Source organism: Planococcus citri, chromosome 4, assembly GCF_950023065.1.
Source record: "Planococcus citri chromosome 4, ihPlaCitr1.1, whole genome shotgun sequence".
In the NCBI taxonomy this organism is placed as follows: Eukaryota; Metazoa; Arthropoda; class Insecta; order Hemiptera; family Pseudococcidae; genus Planococcus; species Planococcus citri.
The window spans coordinates 42,722,214-42,742,296 of record NC_088680.1 but is presented as its reverse complement, the minus strand read 5'-3'; the positions used below and the strand labels follow the sequence as shown (position 1 = coordinate 42,742,296).

General features: G+C 33.2%; 2 protein-coding genes across 2 annotated transcripts in view; one reads left to right on the top strand and one right to left on the bottom strand.

Moving 5' to 3' along the window:
* The window catches only part of Pde9 (phosphodiesterase 9), a 92,165-nt gene extending 79,012 nt beyond the window's left edge, over nt 1–13,153 (top strand). Inside the window, exons 7-16 of the mRNA XM_065364769.1 lie at nt 4,707–4,944; nt 5,151–5,273; nt 5,455–5,721; nt 5,851–5,940; nt 8,512–8,673; nt 9,288–9,527; nt 9,598–9,731; nt 11,982–12,152; nt 12,233–12,450; nt 12,545–13,153. Coding sequence (XP_065220841.1) covers nt 4,707–4,944; nt 5,151–5,273; nt 5,455–5,721; nt 5,851–5,940; nt 8,512–8,673; nt 9,288–9,527; nt 9,598–9,731; nt 11,982–12,152; nt 12,233–12,450; nt 12,545–12,681 — 1,780 coding nt within the window. The 3' untranslated portion in view covers nt 12,682–13,153. The remainder of the gene's footprint in view (nt 1–4,706; nt 4,945–5,150; nt 5,274–5,454; nt 5,722–5,850; nt 5,941–8,511; nt 8,674–9,287; nt 9,528–9,597; nt 9,732–11,981; nt 12,153–12,232; nt 12,451–12,544) is intronic.
* A 2,067-nt stretch (nt 13,154–15,220) lies between these two features.
* Nucleotides 15,221–17,454, bottom strand: LOC135844401 (clumping factor B-like). Its single transcript, XM_065362597.1, has 2 exons — nt 16,835–17,454; nt 15,221–16,366 (listed from the first exon to the last, which is right to left on the bottom strand). The coding sequence occupies exons 1-2, from the start codon at nt 16,868–16,870 to the stop codon at nt 15,563–15,565; spliced, it is 840 nt and encodes a 279-aa protein (XP_065218669.1). The 5' UTR covers nt 16,871–17,454; the 3' UTR covers nt 15,221–15,562.
* Nucleotides 17,455–20,083: the final 2,629 nt, after the last annotated feature.

The following is a 20,083-nucleotide window of genomic DNA, read 5'->3' as shown; positions in this document are numbered from 1 at the left end:
AAAAGCTCAGCATCACATCGTTGTCGTCGTCTACATCGGACCATCCGAATCCGATGACGAAGACGCAGCCCAGCTAATTTATGTTCTACTATGTACTACAGACGTGCACAATTCCAGTGGTCTATTTCGGGTTATAAATTCGTATTTAAATTAAAGGGGGCGAGGAGACGGAGGTGGCTGGAGGGGAAGGCTTTTTCGAGTAGTTTGAAAAATACCGTTAGATGGGATCGCATCGTCGTTTGCGGAGTGTAAATTAATTATTTCATTAGTCCCTAGGGTGTATTTTATTATAGGGAAGTAGTACGTAGTACACAGCACGGTACGGCGGATAATTCGGTCCGAAAACGAAAATTCGCTATTCGCTTTTGATGTTGTGAAAACGCTTAAACCAGACGAAGAGAGAGAGAAAAGGTTCGCTCGCAATGTTGAGAGATCTCTCCTTTAATACTCGTAAATTTACGTTTCTCGCGCCGAAACGCCAGCATCATCGTCGTGTGTAGGAAACTTAGTCTCTTCTCTGCCCCTGTACCCCCTCCCCTTTTTTCGCGTGCTTTGTCAGCAGCACGCTCTCTTTCTCGTATTGTACCTATACAACGACGAGAGCTGAGTCGAAAAACTCGAGAGATTCATTTCCTTTTTATGTTATAGTGTGCTTATATAGCGACTACCTCTTCATAGTATAGCTGTACACCTACGTGTAAGTGTACGTGTATCGAAGAGAGAGAGAGAGAGAGAGAGAGAGAGAGAAGAGTAGGAAAAACAGTGGGAAAAAATGACTGTATATGTTGAAGAATATATAGGGGAGGAAAAAATGGTGTCATATGAAAAAGTTACTCGTCAAGTAGATAATACGTTTTAATTCGCGCCAACGTTAGCGCTCGGAACTCGGCAAAAATTAATATCTCGTGAAAAAGAATATTATGTTCTTTAGCGTCATTCTTAGCGTTGAACCTTTTTTCTCTCTTCTTTTTTTTTTTCGGTGTGTTCTTTATATCTTATTTCGTCGCTTTGAATGGCGATGAACGAGTCGGTAGAAAAAAATGCCCTTAACTGTATTATTAAAGGTGGAGTGTTTTTATTAAATTTTCCAACCCCGTGAACGCCCCGAAACAAGAAATGAATTTTTTTGCGCACGTGTCTCGAGTTCTTAAATTTTTTTCACTAGTCGACTTGCGAACTGGCAGCGGCAGCGACAGCGACGTGGCTATAAGGCTAAAGCAAACGCTAACCGTTTTATTGTTCGTTTAAGAGTAATTGCATTAAAAGGAGGCTGAGCCGAAGGGTTATTTATCAAATGTACATTGGGTCATGTTAGCGAAATGAAAATGGCACCGGGTGCGTTGCTGTATAAGTGTATAAAGCAGCCTGGCGATGGCGCGGTCCTGGTCCGTCCTTGGCTATATAATGTCTAATTGTAATACTTCTTCCTGCCTTGGCTGTATAGTTCCATGATACATGTGAAGTGAAGATATGATGTTAAGATTGCGCCTTGCTAAAATACTCGTAATAGGTATTAGAGTAAAAGAGGGTGAAAATGTATCGTGCTTGTACTGTCGAATGGTTTCCGTAAAATGGACCGATAATAAATAAGTACGAGTTAAAAGGGCGAAAAACACTCATTTATTGAAAAGTCGTGTTGAATGTGACAGGTTTTCTGGTGGTTACTTTTTCCTCAGTTTTTTTTTCATCGTTGGGACTGCGGTGATAAAGTTTTTGGAAATCAAAATTTAGGAGGGACTTGAATTTCTCACAAGAGAGCTATAGGTCTCCCCATCGAGCAAAAGCATTTTTGAACTGAATGAAACTAAATCGAAAGAGTGCACAAAAAAACACAACCACCCAAAATTTCAGGTTTTAAAGCGCTTGTCTTGATTTTCGGTGAATTTTTTAAAAATCTTAGTATCAAAAATGTGAAAAAACCAAAATTTTACTAAATTGTCATAAATGAGCCGGATCCAGTTCATACAACGCTGTATAGAGTGAAAAGAGTTGAATTTTCCATGCTGAAAAATCTTGTTTGTGAATAGAGTACTTTTTGTTTTTGGTTTTCACTCTACATATCCCCCTCCCCCCTCCCCCCGAAAAAATTACATTTTCATCAGAGAAATGTTTACTGAAATGTAAGACAGTACATTTTGGATACTCGTGGCATCCTCCCATGAAGAGATAGCCATCATGGATACTTTTTATTCCTCTCAGCCAGGGCTACCAAACTGACGGATTTTATCAGTAGGAACTTTGACAGGAAGAATCACCTTGAATGCAGTGTTCTTTAATCTTTATAATTATTTTGTGTTTTCAAAATTCATTGAAAATGATTCAGCTCCCCCCCTCCCTCTCCGTAACAATCCAACTTGTAAGAAATCTCTCAACCATTTCGAAGTTATGATACCTAATGTAAAATATGTAGTTTGTTTTTAAAGATGCTAAACACAAATTTGATCCGATTATTTTCATGACCCCCCCCCCCAATCGACAGACAAATAAGCCAAATTCATGTATTGAATTTCATTTTTTTGTTTTTGTTTTTAATGCATTGTTTGGAACTCAAATTTGACTCATTTTTCCATGAAAAAAATCAAAATTACATTAGAAAAAGGAAGAAATCTGAGATTTGGTTTATAAGGTTACCCAATTTTGATCTCCCCCACCTCGCTGAAATAAACCGATGGTATTTTGAGTCGTTCTGTATCATCCCCGAGGATTCTCCCTAATCGATTGATGATGGTTTCGAGACATTCTTAAACCTCTTAGGGGATTTTTAGATTTTTTTAATTTTGGAAAATTTTTTAAAAGTTTATCAAAAAATTGAAAAAAAATCAGCACAGAAATTTTTTAGAAGTGGGGTAAAGGGAAGGGAAAAACTCAAAATATTTGTACTCGTCGTATTGGTTTTCAAAATGTGGGGTTTTATGAGATATTGAATCCAGTTTTGATATAATTTTGAGTAAAAATTTTGAGATGAAGAGAGACAGAAAAGATGTAACTCAACGAATTCGTCGTTTTTTAATGTAAAAATATATTAAGATCTAATTTTGGTGAGAATACATAGATTTTTTACGCATGAGATGACTCGGAGGACCAAAAATTCCTTACCTACCTGCCTACTTCAAATAGTCAGTAATTGCCTACCTAACTATACCTCTTTGACTTGCACAAAATCTGAGCATAAAAATGATTGAAGATTTAAAATTCTGTGGGAAATCTCATATTTTAAATACAATTGTCAAAAAGTGACTCCAGAAATGAAATTCAGGTACTTAACATTTTTTTTTTTGTAAGAAATGTTTGGCCTGTTATTCGAAAACTTCAGAAATCATGACCCTATTTTGGGCTTAGAATTCTTCAAAAATGCTTAAAAAATTTATTCGTCGAAGTATTGAATTTTTCGCGAAATTTTAATATACCTATTTTGATAGGTCTTGTGACAATTTTTTTTAAAATTCCGATAATCATGTCCCAATTCTGAGCTCAAAATTCTTCTAAAATGCTGAAATATTTTCGTCGAAATATTTGAACTTTTCGTCAAGTTTTAATCCACTTTGATAGTTTGCATTACAATTTTTCAAAAATTTCAAAATTCATGACAAAAATTTCGGGCTTAAAATTCTTTTAAAATGCTTCAAAAATATTTTCGCTGGAATATTTGAATTTCTCGCGAAATTTCAATCTATTTTGATAGGTCACATGACAATTTTTCAAAAATTCCAAAATTCATGGCAGAAATTTCGGGCCAAAATTTTTCAAAAATGCTTCAAAAATATTTTCGTTGGTATATTTGAAATTCTCGTAAAATTTTAATCTATTTTGATAGGTCACATGACAATTTTTCAAAAATTCCAAAATTCATGGCAGAAATTTCGGGCTCAAAATTCTTGAAAAATGCTTCAAAAATATTTCCGTTGTAATATTTGAATTTTTCGCGAAATTGTAATGTATTTTGATAGGTCACATGACAATTTTTCAAAAATCCTGAAAAATTATGTTCCAATGCCTGGCTCAAAATTCTTCAAAAATGCTCAAAAAACATTTTCATTGAAGCATTTGAATATCTTGCAGAGTTCAAACTTGAGTTATTGTGATAGGTTGCAAGGTCACCTCTGAATAATTCTGTAGGTAGCAGTGAATTTTTAACACGCCAACTGAATACTTTTCGACAGTTAATAGGGTTACTGTATAAGATTAAAACGATGGTAGAGACAGAGAACAGGAATAGACTCAGCCTCGGGGAAGACTAAACCTTTTTTACTCCTCTCAAAATTTAATTGGAAATGTCAAAAATGAATTCACGCTTTCAAACCCTCACATTTCGACACCAAACTCGAAAAATTTGAGGATTTTGAGTTTCGATCATCTTTTTTCTCCTCATATATGAAATTCCACCCGAAATAATATTTAAAATTATTTCAGCACCTCCAAAAACCTGTATTTTGATGCTCAACTGATGAATAAGAAAATTATGAGTTCCCTTCTACATTTTTCCAACATATTTTTGAAGTTTGACTCAAAATGGTATAAAAATTGGATTCAGCGTCTTTGAAAACTCTCCAAGTCCTCAACGTAAAATTTAAGCGAGAAGCAAATCAGAGTCCTGCTACCCCTTTAATAATTTCCACCCAATCCTCTCGAAGATTAATCTAGGACACTTGGTACATTTATTCCATTTCTCAAATTAATCGTATACCTTTATTTCTGTTATGTTTCAGTAACGAAAGCCTATCGACGGAAGTATTAAAATGCTTAAGACTGCCATCATTCGATTGCACCGAGTGTAGCGACGAGGAGATACTTAGGTTGTTATATTTTATGTATACGGATTTCGATCTAATAAACACATTCCGCATAAACACCGGCAAACTGCAGTGTTTCCTATTCCAAGTGTATAAAAATTACAACGAAGTACCATTCCATAATTTTAGGCACAGTTTCTGCGTCACTCAAATGGTAAGCTGCGCGTGGGTTTGGTTTCTTTTTGACGATAATTATTCGCGATCGCGTGTCATATTCTGATTTAATGAGATTTAATATTTGCTACCTTTTACCTTTACCTTCACGTTTACCTGCCTATCTACCATATAGCCTACGTCGCTTTTCAACGTATGTGTTTTAATATCGCTCTCTACTCTACCCCTTGTGATTTTATATTATAGATGTACGCGATGATACTGAAAATAGACTTGCTGAAACATTTCACCGTGCTTGACATTCTAGTCTTAATTACTTCATGCATTTGTCACGATTTGGATCATCCGGGATATAATAATATTTATCAGGTATTCGAATCTCTATAATACGAGTATTTATTATAGTTTATATTCGTATCTGTATAATATAGGTATACCTATTACCTAACTACGAGTAAGAAGAGCTACAACACGTTCAAATCTAATATTTCAGAGTGTCATTTTAGTACCTCATACGTATATAGGTACTTACTCTTAATTATATTTGCAGGTTAACGCTCGCACCGAATTAGCTATACGATACAATGACATATCGCCTTTAGAGAACCACCATTGTTCGATGGCCTTCCGCATATTGGATTTACCGGAATGTAATATTTTCGAAAATTTAGCCCCGGCTGATTATCGCTACACTCGCGAGAGTATAATTAGATGCATTTTAGCTACGGATATGGCTCGACATAACGAAATCCTCATGAATTTTAGAGAAGCTCTGGACGAAGGATTCGATTTTAGTAAAAAAGCCCATAAGAATTTGGTAAGTACGAATAAATTCAGCTAATTTAAATACAAGTCGTACTTTACCCACTAAATAAACCTATTTTCTAGCACATTTTTATGAGTTATATGATGAGTATGCTTATATGCTGTGAATGGTTTATTGCAGTTATTGATGGTGTTGATCAAAGTGGCCGATATTTCTAACGAAGCTCGACCAATGAATGTTGCCGAACCTTGGTTGGATAAATTGTTCAAAGTAAGCAGATTTTTAAATTAATTTATAATTTTCAATATTAGATTAGATACATAGATACAAGAAATCGCTACTCAGGATCAAATTTGTAGCCTTTGTATTTGTTTAGATTGAACATTCTTCCCTTCCCACGGTCTCGCATTTTTTTCTTAAATTAATGACTCAGGAATATCGATGATTCGTGTCCAAAAAATGAACAGATTCTCGGACTCAATGACTTCGATGAATGGGGGAGGGGGAGTAAATTCAAAAAAATGAGCCAATATTTAAACAAAATGACTTCAAGTTGCTATTGATTCTCTTTAGGTAAACCCTTCAAACAGATTTTGCTCCAAGTTCAAGTTGTCTTGTGTCTTGAGGTATAAAAATGTTCACAGATTAACAGTTTTTTTTGTTTTTTTTTTTTTAAATCAGAAATAATAGAGAATTGCGATGTTTATTACGCCCTCTACCTCTCTTGGTGAGTGGAGGGTTACTTTAGATGGAAGGAATTCTAGTTTATTTTTTGATTTTTTCAATGCTAAGCAATAACTGACATGATTTTTTTTGAAATTTTTTTTTTCAAAAATTCAAATTGATGAAAATTAAGGTGAAAAATCTGGGTGGTAAACTACTTACTTATGTAAACTGAAAATTATTTTTGAAATACTGAAAAGGAAACTGAAAAAAAATTGTTGCATAACAATTTTTTAAGAGTAAGCACATTAAAATGACAGCTGAAACTCACTCGATTTTTTCATTATTGTGGGTATTGAAAAATTTCGACAATAGACCGGTATCATTTTCTTGTAGTTACTTACACTTATTTCTAAATTTTCAACAAAAAAAAAAAAAAAAAAAAAAATGAAAAAAGTATCAGCATAGTACCTGAGCTTTTTTTGTTTTTTGTTTCTTGTAATAATGGATTGAGGGCTTTAATTTTTTGATGTTTCTACCAAATATAAAAAACCTGTCTAATGAAACCATTTTTTTTCATCTTCAATATTTTTGCTTTGTTTTGTAGGTGTTTTCGTTTTTTTCGGGTTTTCATCATCATAAATTTTGTTTTGATTTTTTGAAGTAAAATATCTTATACCTAATTTATTCGAGCAAATAAAGTTTTTCTTTTTTAGTTTTTTAATTTTTTCAATTTTCAAGTATGTAAGTAAATCAATTCAAGTGTTGAGCAAAGCTTTTTTTTAAATATTATTCAATTTTTCATGTAATGTTAAAATACTTAATGGGCACTTTTCACTTTTTATATTTTCAGAACACTATTTGCATGTTTTCTGTCTCTTATCCTGATCTGATTATTTATATTATGTACTTCAAATTATCAGGATTGTAGTACCTATACTTTTAAATTTGTTTTCAAGTTTTTATTTGGTTTGAAAATATTTTAAATGTGTTTTATTTTTTTTAATGTTTGTTCGCTTTGATTTCTTTTTTTTTGACAATCCTTTTTGTTTTTTTCATTTTATTTGTAATTTACATTGCAATAATATTGCATAATGTAGGTATTATTTTTAAATTATCAAAAATAGGTACTTACTGGTAACTGATGATTGAAGCTTCAAAATATTAATAAAATCAGGTGGTCTTTTCTTGATTTCAGGGCTTGTACTCGGTTACTTTTTAAGTAACCATGTTACCAAAGATTGGTCATTTCTCAAAATTTTGGTTAGTTTTTTTTAAATTCAAGATTTGGAAGTGCTCAAGTCTTGCTTTCAGCCAAAGATTGACAAAAATTATTGTCTTTTTTTGGAGAAAAAATTTCAAATATTCTCACTTTTTGCCAAAAACTGCCTTAAATTAAAATTGTTTTTTTTTTTTAAATTGCAAAAAGTTGTGAAAAAGTTTTGCTTTTTTGTCATGAATTGCGAAAAAAAATTGTTTTTGCCAATAATTTCCAAAAAGTTTTACTTTCTGGCATAAAATTAGATTTTTTCCAGAACTGCTTAAACTGCTAAAAAGTCTCGCTTTTTTACAATAAATTGCAAAAAATTTCAATTTTCTTCCATAAATTGCCAAAATAGCCGTAGAATCTTGCGTTTAGCCAAAAGTAATAAAAAATCTTGCCATTTGTCAAAATTGCCATAAGTATCCTTTCTTACTGAAAATTTGCTAAAAATTGGCGGTTTTATGCAAAAAATTTCACAAGGTAGGACTTTTTCCTCATTAGGTAAATTCAAATGAAAAGTTTCAGCCACAAAAAAATTTCAAAACAGTTCCAAAACATTTTTTGAGAAGCTGAGTTTTCTTTTGAAACATTATGATACTTATTCGTATTTGCGGCGAATCGAGTAGGCAACTTATTTTACTCGTACATTATCTTTCAATAATGCAGAGTCTGAATATGGATAATTACGGTAAACTGGATAGGCAATTTAGCTCACATCATTTTTTTTTGAAGGAGTTTTCTTTTCTCAAGGATACAAAAATCAATTTCTATTTCCCAATCTTTCAGTCAAATTCGATCGAAAATTAATTTTAATCTGTAATTTTAAAAACGCGAATGTGACCAAAGCTCATTTTGCGAATCATTCTCATAGGTATCCAAAACTAAACAACCATTTCGTTTATGTTTGATTGCAGGAATTTTTCAGCCAAAGCGACAAAGAGAAAGAAGAAGGGCTACCAGTGACGCCATTCATGGATCGAGAAAAAATCACCAAACCATCGTCGCAATGTAGCTTCATCGGTATTGTGCTACTGCCATTATTCGAAGCGCTCGTCGATCTATTTCCCGTATTAGTAGTAAGTGTTAAAATGTTAAATTGAAAAGCTCGGGGTTTAATGCGTCATCGTCATCGTAGTACAATACGTGTACATAGCTCTATACGTAGTACGTACAACGTTGGTGCACGTATCCTACATCAGTGAAATCCCAGCCAGTCTATATGGTGTATTTTTTACTGTACCCTGAGAGTGTATTACGATTACGTTCTGCTGGACAACGGATGATAGGCTGGCCACGGCCTAAGGGTTCAAAATCCTATTAAACTTGACAAGAATTATCATGCGTAAGTACACTCTCAGCTAGAGCATCTGTTGTATGAGGTGAAATCCTTTTCATTGCCGAGTCAGTGTTGGTTGTAGGACGTAGGCTTTACACCTTTTGGTCAATGTGCAGTACAAGCCACAAGCGTTTTGCATTTTCAAAGTATTCGTGAATTAAGTACATTGTGCTTTACGTTGCAACATACCTACTCGATCCTCTTTGTACATACGTTCGCATTTCGTGTGTAATTCGAACAAAATTTATGAGGGGGGAGGGGACAGTGACTCGATAAAATTTTAAAACTAATTATTTTTAGGGGAAAAAAGAGTAAATTTCTCGTTTTAACATTTTTTTTCTCTTTATTTCACAGCCTATGATCCTTCAGCCTGTTCAAGACGCCCTGGACTATTACCGCAAACTAAACGAAGCAGTCAAAGACGAACAAAGACAACAACGTAAATCTGTAGTTACCTTAGATGCGACGACTGCATCCTCCACAGTTACCAGTCCTAGTTCCCCGTGTATTGCTTCCTCTATTCAAGCTCAGCTAGAACAACGAGCCAATATTATTCAACAAGTATGGGTTTTACCACGCTATAATACAACATGGGTAATTGGGCTGATGGTAGATTTGATAAAGTGGAGTTTTGATGTTTACTTTGTCTTTCGATTCTCCTCAGAAATCCGAAGACGTGTCTATTTTCTCGGAAGAAGGTACCCAAAGTATGGACGAGTTTACCGACGAGGAAGAAGAAACAGTTACCGAAGTGGCCGTGTCGGAGAAGACGTTGAAATTTAAAATATCCACTGAAAGGTAAATAAAAATGAGTGTGGGGATAAATGAATGTGGGGATTAGTGAATGTGTTTTTTTTTTTCATAAAATGAGAAGAATTAAACTAGATTGAAAGAACATGTCCTTAAATCCCATTAACCAGAATTTTGTGCGCTAAAAATAATTTTTGGTTTTTTAAGGATTGTTAGTGAATTTTTTAAAATTGAAAAAAAATAATTTTTAAGGCAGGTAAATTTTGAAATTTTCATAAACATTATCTGCTATTTGCTTAAATTGTAAACATTTTGATTTTTGCCAAAAATTGACAAAAGATATAGTTTTTTATCAAAATTGCGAAAAATTCTATTTACTTGGAAAAAATACCCAAAAATCTAGTTTTTTACTACCCAAAACAAAAAGTTGCAAAAAGTCCCATAGATTCTATAAAAATTTCAAAAACAAAAATTCCTTTTTTTTGCTTAAAATTTCAAAAATTCTTTCTCTTTCAAAAATGACAAAAATTTTTGTTAGTAAGCAAAGTGGCTAAAACGTGTTGTTTTTTTTTGCAGAAAATCCTAGAAAGTCTCACATCTTTCCAAAAAAAAAAAAATGTCTAAAAGTTTTGCTTTTTTGACAGATACCTACTGCGAAAAAATGTCATTTCTTTTGCTCCTAATTACCCAATAAAAGGTCCTGATTTTTGCTAAATTGGCAAAGTCTTAATTTTTGACGCAAAATTCTCGCTTCTTAGCGAATTTGCTGAAAAGTCCAACTCTTTTTCGAAGAATTACCTACCTAAAAGACTTGCTTTTTTGCTGGAAATTTCCAAAATGTAGAAAGTTTTTGCCAATAATTTCCAAGAAGTTCTGGTTTTTATTAGAATTATCAGTCTTGCTTCTTGTCTATAATTCTGACAATTTTTTTGTTTTTTGGAAAAATTGTTGAAAACTTATTTTTTTTAAGAAATTCCAAAAAGTCTCACTTTGGTTTCAAAATTGCCCAAAAGCCTTGCTTTTTGCCAGAAATTTCCAAAAATAGTCTTTCTTTTGCTACTGAAATTGACAATCTCCTCGCTTCCCAGAAATTGCAAAAAATTCTCAATTTGTTGCCGAAAATTGCCAAAAAGTCTCAAAATAATCCTAGTTTTTTTTTTACTGCTGACTTTTTTCTGTTTTGAAATGCTTTTCTCACGTTTTTGTTTTTTGTTTTGTTTTTTTTTTTTTGGTAACTTTTTGGCTACTTTTTAAAGGACTTGTTGAAGTTACTTTTTTTTTCTTTTTTTTAAACAAAAATTGAGTCGAGCTCTGTGATTATTTTCTTTAGTTATCTCAAATTACTCTAAAAGAACTGGAAATAAAAACACTTTGAGCTATAATTATTGAAGAACTTATGGAACGTTATAGAAAATAATTGGCACGAAATCCTAAAAATGTCAGAAAATGGGAGCTGAAATTTATTTTTCGATTTTTTTGGTTAATTTTTGAAACTTTAAATTCAGGGATTCCATGGAAAAGAGGCCTTAGTCATTTTTTTGTTCTGTTTTGTTATTTTTACAGTTCTGAATATAGTTTTTAAAATTATTTTTTCTATCAATTCCACCATATTCAATAATATTGAAGTGTTCTTCCATGAAATGATGAAAAAACACGAAGTGGAAATCAGTGGGAAAAAAATTGGCCAAGGCCCTTTTTCCATGCAGCCCCTCAATTAGCCCATTTTCACATGAAAAAAATAAAAATTAGATCAAATTGGCATCAAAAGCATTTTTTCCAGTAGAACGATTTTACTCAATTCGCAACCAGACCAAAACTATTTTTTTCAAAAAAATGTGAATGGTATTTTTTTGTTATACAAAGCTGTTTTTTTTTTTGGACTGATTCGAGGTCGCTGGAGTCCGAATCTGGTGTTAATTTCAACCGTTGATCCCATTACTGAACAAAGTCATATTTTTTCGGAAAAATTTAATTTTCTTGAAAATGGGGAACCGGTGCTCAAATTTGGTTTATTTCGTGCTCAAGTGACCTAGAATTAAAGAAGAAACGTTACGAAAAAGAATGATTTTTTTCAAATGAGTACCTACCAAATTTCTCAAATTGTATTTACCAAAATTTTGATGGCTACAAAATAAATTGTCATCATCTTAAAAGTCTATCAAATTTTTTTTTTTACAAAATACTCGAACTCTGATTTGTTTTTCTCAAAATGTTGATAAATGATAGATACCTAATTTAAAATTTTTAATTATAGTAGGTATACATTTTTTAATTTCCAATTTGTGAATTTCTGTTTAGTTCTGGTGTCCGCAGTCATCCAGGAAGTCGAAAAGGCAGCCGAGAGAAAACCCAAGATATGGATTTTTCACGAGTATGCCGCTACGAAAGATCAAATCGTACTAGCGATAGCGGGGCTGATAAAAGAAGTTGGTCATCCAGTGAGAATACCAGTAGTTACGAGGATCGACGGTAAGCCTTTATACTGCTATAGATAGAGACTATTTCGAACATCGTCTGATCGATTAAAATTAACGATTTTCCACTTTCAGCTCAACCAACGCTATACCCGAAGGTTCCAGCGAGCTGCATAACGCCCTTAATGACAAACTAAGAAAATTCAACAAAGAAACCGATCAAAAACCGCAAACCAGTTCGACTCGCAGTCCGGATTTAAAACGATTGATGAATCGCGTCGTCAGAGACTTTCGTGGTACCAAAAATAAAGTAGCTAATGGAGTGAAAAATGCTGACGATTCATCTTCCAAAGGTAATCCGCCGTTCTTCTCCTTTCTCCCAATTCCAGTTTGTGGCAAATTAAAAATATTTTACGCTTATATACCTACACTTTTGTGTTTATTCAGGTGAAAATAAAACTCCTCCTAATCCAAATAGACCTCAACATAAAGAACCCAAGTCTCCTAGTTGGATGGCAACCCTATTGCAGAATATTAAACTTCGAGGTGCATCACATGACCCTGATTCGACTCAGAATTCTTAATCTTCCGCGTATTTTTTTTTTATGTTCGCCCTTTTCCCTTCACTAGTCCCTAATTTGATTTTATTCTTCCTTCGAACCCTTAAGAGGGTAATGATCGCGTATTTTTCTTGGACGCTTAAAGCGTTATTATTTTACACTATACACGTAACTTTGTTCTCTTTTTCGCTTATCATTTTTTTTTTTTTTAGATTTATATGTATAAGTGTCGCGTGTTTTTAAATGTAATGTAACATAGAATTAATTTTGTACATATCTAATTTCTTCATTATTTATACCATTGATTGATGTTACGCTATAGTTTTGTAGGTTTTAACTGTCATATATCTTCTCTCTCTCTCTCGCTCCTCTATCCCTCTATATCTCTATCTCTCTTCTCCCCCTCCTTGATATTTAACTTCTCTGTATATAAGTACTTTTTTTATCTTTCATGAAGACTGTTTTATTTTTAAAATATAAAAAATACTCGTAACGATGTGTGTGTTGATGTGAATTCATTCGTTTGTAAATGTCGAATTTCAAATTCTCCCCCTCCCCGAGCCTCATTCCCCACTTCCATTGAAGTCTGCCAAATTGATAACCTAACAAACGATGTGTCGTACGCTTATATTGGTTAAATTTCAAATTCTCCCCTCCATCAGTTTCACCTCCACTCCATTCGAAAAACGGATGCTAAATTTGGAATCCAGGTCATCGAAAACCTGGAAATTAATATATCATACACCCATATCAAATTTCAAATTCTCCTCTCCACAAAATACGTAAAAAAACGCCTTCAATAGTATAAGGATGAAATAGCCCAAATATGTACCAACAACAACAACAACGCACTCACACTTCAGCTTCGTGGAAATTCCGATATAGAGAGCGACAGAGCGCTAATGGAAAACGATTCTGATTGACTATAATAAACCAATCTGAGGTCTGAATTAAGGGGTTAAATGGAAAAGGGGCCTTGGTCATTTTTTTTACCAATTTTTACATGTTCAAAATTCAAATAGATAGACTTGAAATTTTTTCTACGAGCAAATATTCTCCAATTCGGTTTTTTTTTTCATGGAAGAACACTTGAATATCACTGAATATGGTGAAATTATTTTAAAATTTTTTAAAAATATTTTCAAAATTGTAAAAATAAAAAAAAAATAAAAAAATGACGAAGGCCCCTTTTCTATGCAGGGATGAGGCCCGGCCCAGGACCAGGACCCGAAACTCGAAAAAGTCCCAATTATTTCCTTGAAGCTCGAATGTCCAAGCCCCAAAACCTTAAAAACTGTAACCTACAAAGCTCTGGCCCAAAGCCCGAAACCTTTTCCTCTGAAAACCAAGCCCCGAACGTGAGCCCCGAAATCCAAACTCTGATCAGGGCTTTTCGGGGCTTGTGGAAAATAAACTGCTGCATTCAAATAATGTTGAAAAAAGCAAACGAAATCTGCCCTTAAAATGTTTTTTTTTTTTTTTTTGATTTTTCAACAGAAAATCAAATAAGATCAATTTTTTTTCACTGATTTTTATAAGTTTAAATGAACTTGAAAATTTTTTCTACAAGCTAGCATTTTCCAATTCGTTTTTTTTTTTTTTTCATGGAAGAACAGTTCAGTATCACTGAATATGGTGAAATTAATAAAAAAAATGTTAATACATTCAAAATTGTAAATGAAAAAAAAAAAAAAAAAACAAAAAAATGACTAAGGCTCCTTTTCCATGGAACCCCTCAATTTCAAGCCCCAAAAAGCCCTGAACATTTCATTCAAGCCCTGGACACTGAGCCCTGAACCCCAAACCCAAAGTGTCCTGAGCCCCGATCCAAGCCCAAGACCTAATAAATTTTTGATTGAAAGCCCAAGCCCCGAAACCCAAAAAAAAATCGTTTGGGGCCTCATCCCTGTTTCCATGGAACCCCTAAATTAGAGATAGCGTTCCTGGAAAACTGCCTCAGAAGTGTGTTTTGAGCTCGCAAGTAAATCCAGAGCTAGTTTTAGTCATTTTTACTGAGAGATGGTGTCTTTTTACAGCTCATAATGCTCACTATGGGTATTGGGTAAAAAATTATAGTGTTTTAAAAAATTTACGAATCAATTTAATAGCTAATTGAATTACGATGAAAATAGCTCAAACTGGTTGAAACCAATGGTACAACTCAGTTTTGTGGCTGAGTATTTTTCAAATTATGAATTAAACTAGGTACACCCTTTTACATCGTACCTATGAGAATTCCAAATTGTTTCCTGGTTTGGGTGTAGATCGAGATGACATTTTATCATAGCTACCGTACAGTTTACGGTCATCATTAACCTATTCGAAACGAGCTAAACGATTTTTTAGGTTATAAAAAATTATTCCCGGAATATAAGATGGATTTCAGATGGCAAAGCTGTAAAAATTTTATGGTAATTGAAAGTTATCGTCGTTTGGGTAAAATTGCAGCGTTTTTGGACGGTCTTCGTAGTCGAGCATGATTTAACCAAATTGATAAAGTTTCTGAAGTTCGTCGAAAGGGGTTCAGTGTTGAAATTACACGTGAAATGATTCAACAACCGAGTTCATTTCATGAACTGAAAAGTTAACTATATTAACACATATAAAAAATGAATACAAAAGTAGAATACTTAGAGTTATCAAATCGAAAAAAACAATATCTCTATCGAGTATAAACGTTAACTTAAACTAAATTAAACGAACAAACGTGAATTGAGGTACTTAATCGAGGAGAAAAATTGATTCAACATAAAACTAATTAGATATCAAAGTCCGACATCACAAGGAATCGTCGTCGAAAAAAGAAAGGAATAACATAAAAATAAAACAATGAATGAAAAAACAATAAACGATCAGCTTTGTTTGCAACTCAGCAGCTGATCAATCCACGTTGATTTTGAAACAACTAATCGGAATCTGAATAGGAATCGTAATAGGAATTGGTATCGTAATAGGAATTGGTATCGGAATAGCAATTATTGGTATCGGAATAGGAATTTGTATCCGAATCAGATTTATAGGAATTTGTATCCGAATCGGATTTATTGGAATTTGTATCCGAATCAGATTTATTGGAATTTGTATCCGAATCGGATTCATTGGAATTTGTATCCGAATCGGATTTATTGGAATTTGTATCCGAATCGGATTTATTGGAATTTGTATCCGAATCGGATTTATTGGAATTTGTATCCGAATCGGATTTATTGGAATTTGTATCCGAATCGGATTTATTGGAATTTGTATCCGAATTGGATTTATGGGAATTGGTATCGGAATCGGATTTATGGGAATTGGTATCGGAATTGAATTTATAGGAATTTGTATCGGAATCGTAATCGTTATTGTTGTAATGTCCTCTTCTGGCCACTTGCTGAGGCGGATTGTACGATGATTTTTGAATCGACGAATGGAAGTTACGATTCGAATGCGTATATCGCTCATTATACGGACCTTTGTAGGTATATTTCGAGGTTCGAGTATACGTCGCTCGACCGCGACGACCCGAATTGGCCGAATAGTTGCTCACAGCACGAGAGCCAGAACTCCAACTTCCGTTTGTAATCGCATAACGAGGCGAGCTAAATGAGCTTTCTCGAGTGGTCGTTCTAATTTGCTTTTTTTCATAGGTATGACGGCGGTTGTTGTTATCGGTGTAGACACGAGTTTCCGTACGGGTGTGCTGAAATTTATACTCATCGCGCACATGCTGTGGACAAAGATATATTGCACCAGATTAGTTATTGAAAATGATAGATATGTAGCTGAAAGTATCATGAACGATAAGCGAATATTGCAGTTTCCTTCGTACGAGATAAGCGAATTGCAATTTCCTATTCCTCAACTGGAGGAGTTTGAACACATGTTTCACAATGAAAGCGTGGAAGCATATTATTTATCTATTTATCATCTCACGTATTTTAAAGCTCAAATTAAGAATTTCAGAATATCGAAAGGAGTCATTTTCTACGTACTTGTATAAAAATTTAATCGAATCAATTGTGGCATCGAGCATCGAATAGCACGATTTGACTCGAAGTAGAAAATATCTAACGAAAAACAATGGACGCCTGCATTCATCGGGTTCCTTGTTACGAAGAACTCGAAGAACTTTACCTGTTGATGGTGTAATCTATAATCTATCTACATGAAAATGTCGTAATTGTATTGTTCTTACCTTGACGACGCTGTTTTTAGTGTTTCTCTTGCTCATGATGAGTACAAAAGTTTACGAATAATAAATTAATTCTAAAATAATACACAGAAATGAATTCTTAATCTGAAATATTCACGATCATCTCACGATTTGACGATTTAATTAAGTAACGAAGAGCGAAGCTAAGCTAACTCACTCTAAGGTGACGAATGCTGAAGAGGAAGCTGAACTGCTGAAGGCAGTGAAGCTAGCAAGACGTTTTGTGGGGTGGGAGAGAATCAGAGAGGATATATCAATCACATCACAATTTACATTCGACATCAGGTTGCGTAGTGATCTATCGCGCATCAGTGCTGCCATAACACAGGGTGCCTCGAGTGTCGATGGGTGTAGACTGTGGAAGTGTGGACGTAGACGAGACGTCTCAGACGTCTGTAGACTTTAGTGGTGGGATATTATCGATATTTATCGATATATATCGATATTTGCCGCCGTCGATATATATCGATATTTTGAAGCCGATAATCGATTATCGGAAAATTTTTAAAAATTATGCAAAAATCCCTCAAATAAATTGTGCGAGGTATTTTTTTGATCTTTTTGAGCATTTTCAGACTCTTTTAGAGTAAAATAGTGATTATCACGGCTTTAGTCGGCTATTAATGGTAGCCATGGGCCACATCTGTAGAATGATGAAATGTTGACAATTACGTCATCAATGTCATCATTATTTTAAAAAGCGCCAAATAGGTAGCTAGACACTGAAAAAGCAAAAAAATAAGGAATATAAACAGCTTAGAGATGATTCAGTTTCTCTTTTCATCAAAAATCAGCTGTTTTATGGTCTTTTTATGAACATCAAAAACATCCGATATATATCGATATTATCGATATCAGACCTCCGATATTTTGACGATATCGATATCCCGAAATATCGATAATATCCCATCACTAGTAGACTTCGAGTTCGATTTCCGGTTGTTTTTTCATGTCCGTATTGCTGATTTTATTGTTCAACAGCAGTGGTTTCGCTGGTGGATTGGTGGCCTAAGGCTTATTTACAGGCGCCTGAAGGTAAGAGGAGAATGCGAAAATTTCATATGATGCTCGCTATTTTGTATCGTCTCCTCCTCTCCTACATTGTTAACATATGACAGTGGTCATTGATTGATTGAAAGGTGAGCCTTGACATTGACCATTGACTATTATTAGGTGATAATTATAATTTTATGGATTCGGTGATTCAATATTCCACGCAGTGATTGGTTCTTAATTTTGTTCTTGGTGTTTTTTTATACAGCTTTTCTTGAAAAAATGTTGAAATAACGAAAGGTTCAAGTACATTTCGTTTTATTCGTCAATTTGCTTCTCTGAAAAGATAACAAAATGAAAAAAATCAAACTTTTGTGCTTCAATTACTTAATATGATTTTTAAAAAAAATTGATTTCGTTCATTTCAATATTTCTTTAAAACTTGAGGGTGTCTACCAAATGCTGAAAATCATAGGTTAACTGCTCTGCTGGCAGATGGAGAACTGGAGAAAGTCGAGGAATCAATTTTCAGGTCGAAAGTACATTACCTACATACCTCGTTGAAAAATAGAAAAATTTGCTAAAAAAATTTATCAAAGCCATTAAATTAAATTTATATACGAAGCGAATAATTTGAATTTTTTTTCTCAAAAATAACCCCATTGGCATTTGCTTGACATTTAGACTTTTGACTTGAGCATTTGAATGATGAAGTAAACTTCGATTTCATGTCTGACTTTTGAGAACTTTGAAGAAACAAAAAGACAGAATGTACTTCCTTGGTCTGAGTTAGAAGCAAAAAAACATGATAAATTCATAATTCAAATCTCTCCTTGCAGAAAAAAGTCTCCCTCTCATTAGAAAAAAAATATACGCAAATATAGTTTTTTCGTATTTTTGATATACATTTTCACTTTTCAGCCCTATTTTTATAAACTTGCGTAGATCTTTAAGGCGATTTTTCAAACATTTTTTGGTCAATTTAGAAATATTTATTCACATTTATAATCTTTATACGAGTAATACAAATATTTTATGCTGTTTTTTTCAATATTTTTAGATTTTAATATTCTTCTTTCTAGGTATATACTTACTTTTTTTTAAAGGCAAAATTATCCAGCAGTTTAAAACTCTGTTTTAAACAACAAAAAAAAAAGTTTTGAACAAGAAAAACCGTTTGTTTTGTCTTCTTTTAAAAAACCGTTTTTTTAACATTGGTAAAAATACGACATATCCGTGTCTTTTAACAGTACGATGCTCACCGAGGGTAAAGTGGAACCACTTTTTTTGTCTCTTTACAGCTCAAGCATGGCTCAAGCTCAATGCTCATTGGGTCATTGCCTTGGTAACTTGTTAATATGTATATGTAGTTGCCTATAGAAAAACTTGTAGGCGTTAGTTGATTTTTCACCAGAAATTCAATTTTGAAACGGTTTCTTAAAAAATAATTGATTTAAAGTCGGTGATTACAAATTTCATGTTTTTATCACATTTTGATGACGCTTTATATTAATTTGAGGTCACTAATCACGATTTTGATATAATTTTTTTGTTTTATTCCCAGGTAGAAAATAAATACCATAGAGAATTTTCAAAAGAAATGTTTAGTGCACAGCTGAGCTACTCGTATAATACTTTCGGACTATTTTTGTAATGTTGCACTATAGGTTCCTATAGCGGCAGGGTTTGTACATGTTCAAAACAAAAGTTTTTTAAACATGTTTAAAGCACGTTTAAGAAAAATAAAAAAAACAAAACAGTTTTTTTAAACAAAAAAAAAAACAAAACAGTTTTTTTGGACAAAAAAAAACAAAGTTCAAGTCAAGTATTTTAATACAAAAAAAACAAAAAGTTTTTTGAACAAAAAAAACAAAAAGTTTTTTGAACAAAAAAAAACAAAACAATTTTTTGAACATAAAAAAAAACAAAACTGTTTTTTCTGTTGTTTTAAACGTGTTTTTTTTTCAACTTCAAATTTCTAAAAAAATACGCCTTTTTCCAGTTTCTCTTAGAAAAAAAAAATGGAACTGAATGAACTGTATTTTTGGATTTTTATTTTTCTTCCTGTACTTTTTTTAGGCAAATTTTGTGTTTTGAGTTTAATTTTTCAATATTTCTTGAGCCTTATAGCAATTTTGTGACGTCACATCTTAAAAATTGATGACTGGATAATAACGGATATTTGAAAAACTGAATACAAAACAAATGAATTTGGGTTCAAAACATGTTATAAACATT

Excerpts from the sequence above, each read along its gene's own strand:
- LOC135844401 (XM_065362597.1), bottom strand. The coding sequence starts at position 16,870 with ATGAGCAAGAGAAACACTAAAAACAGCGTCGTCAAG. Across the intron at positions 16,367-16,834 it reads CTAAAAACAGCGTCGTCAAG|CATGTGCGCGATGAGTATAA; the intron begins GTAAGAACAATA and ends CTTTGTCCACAG.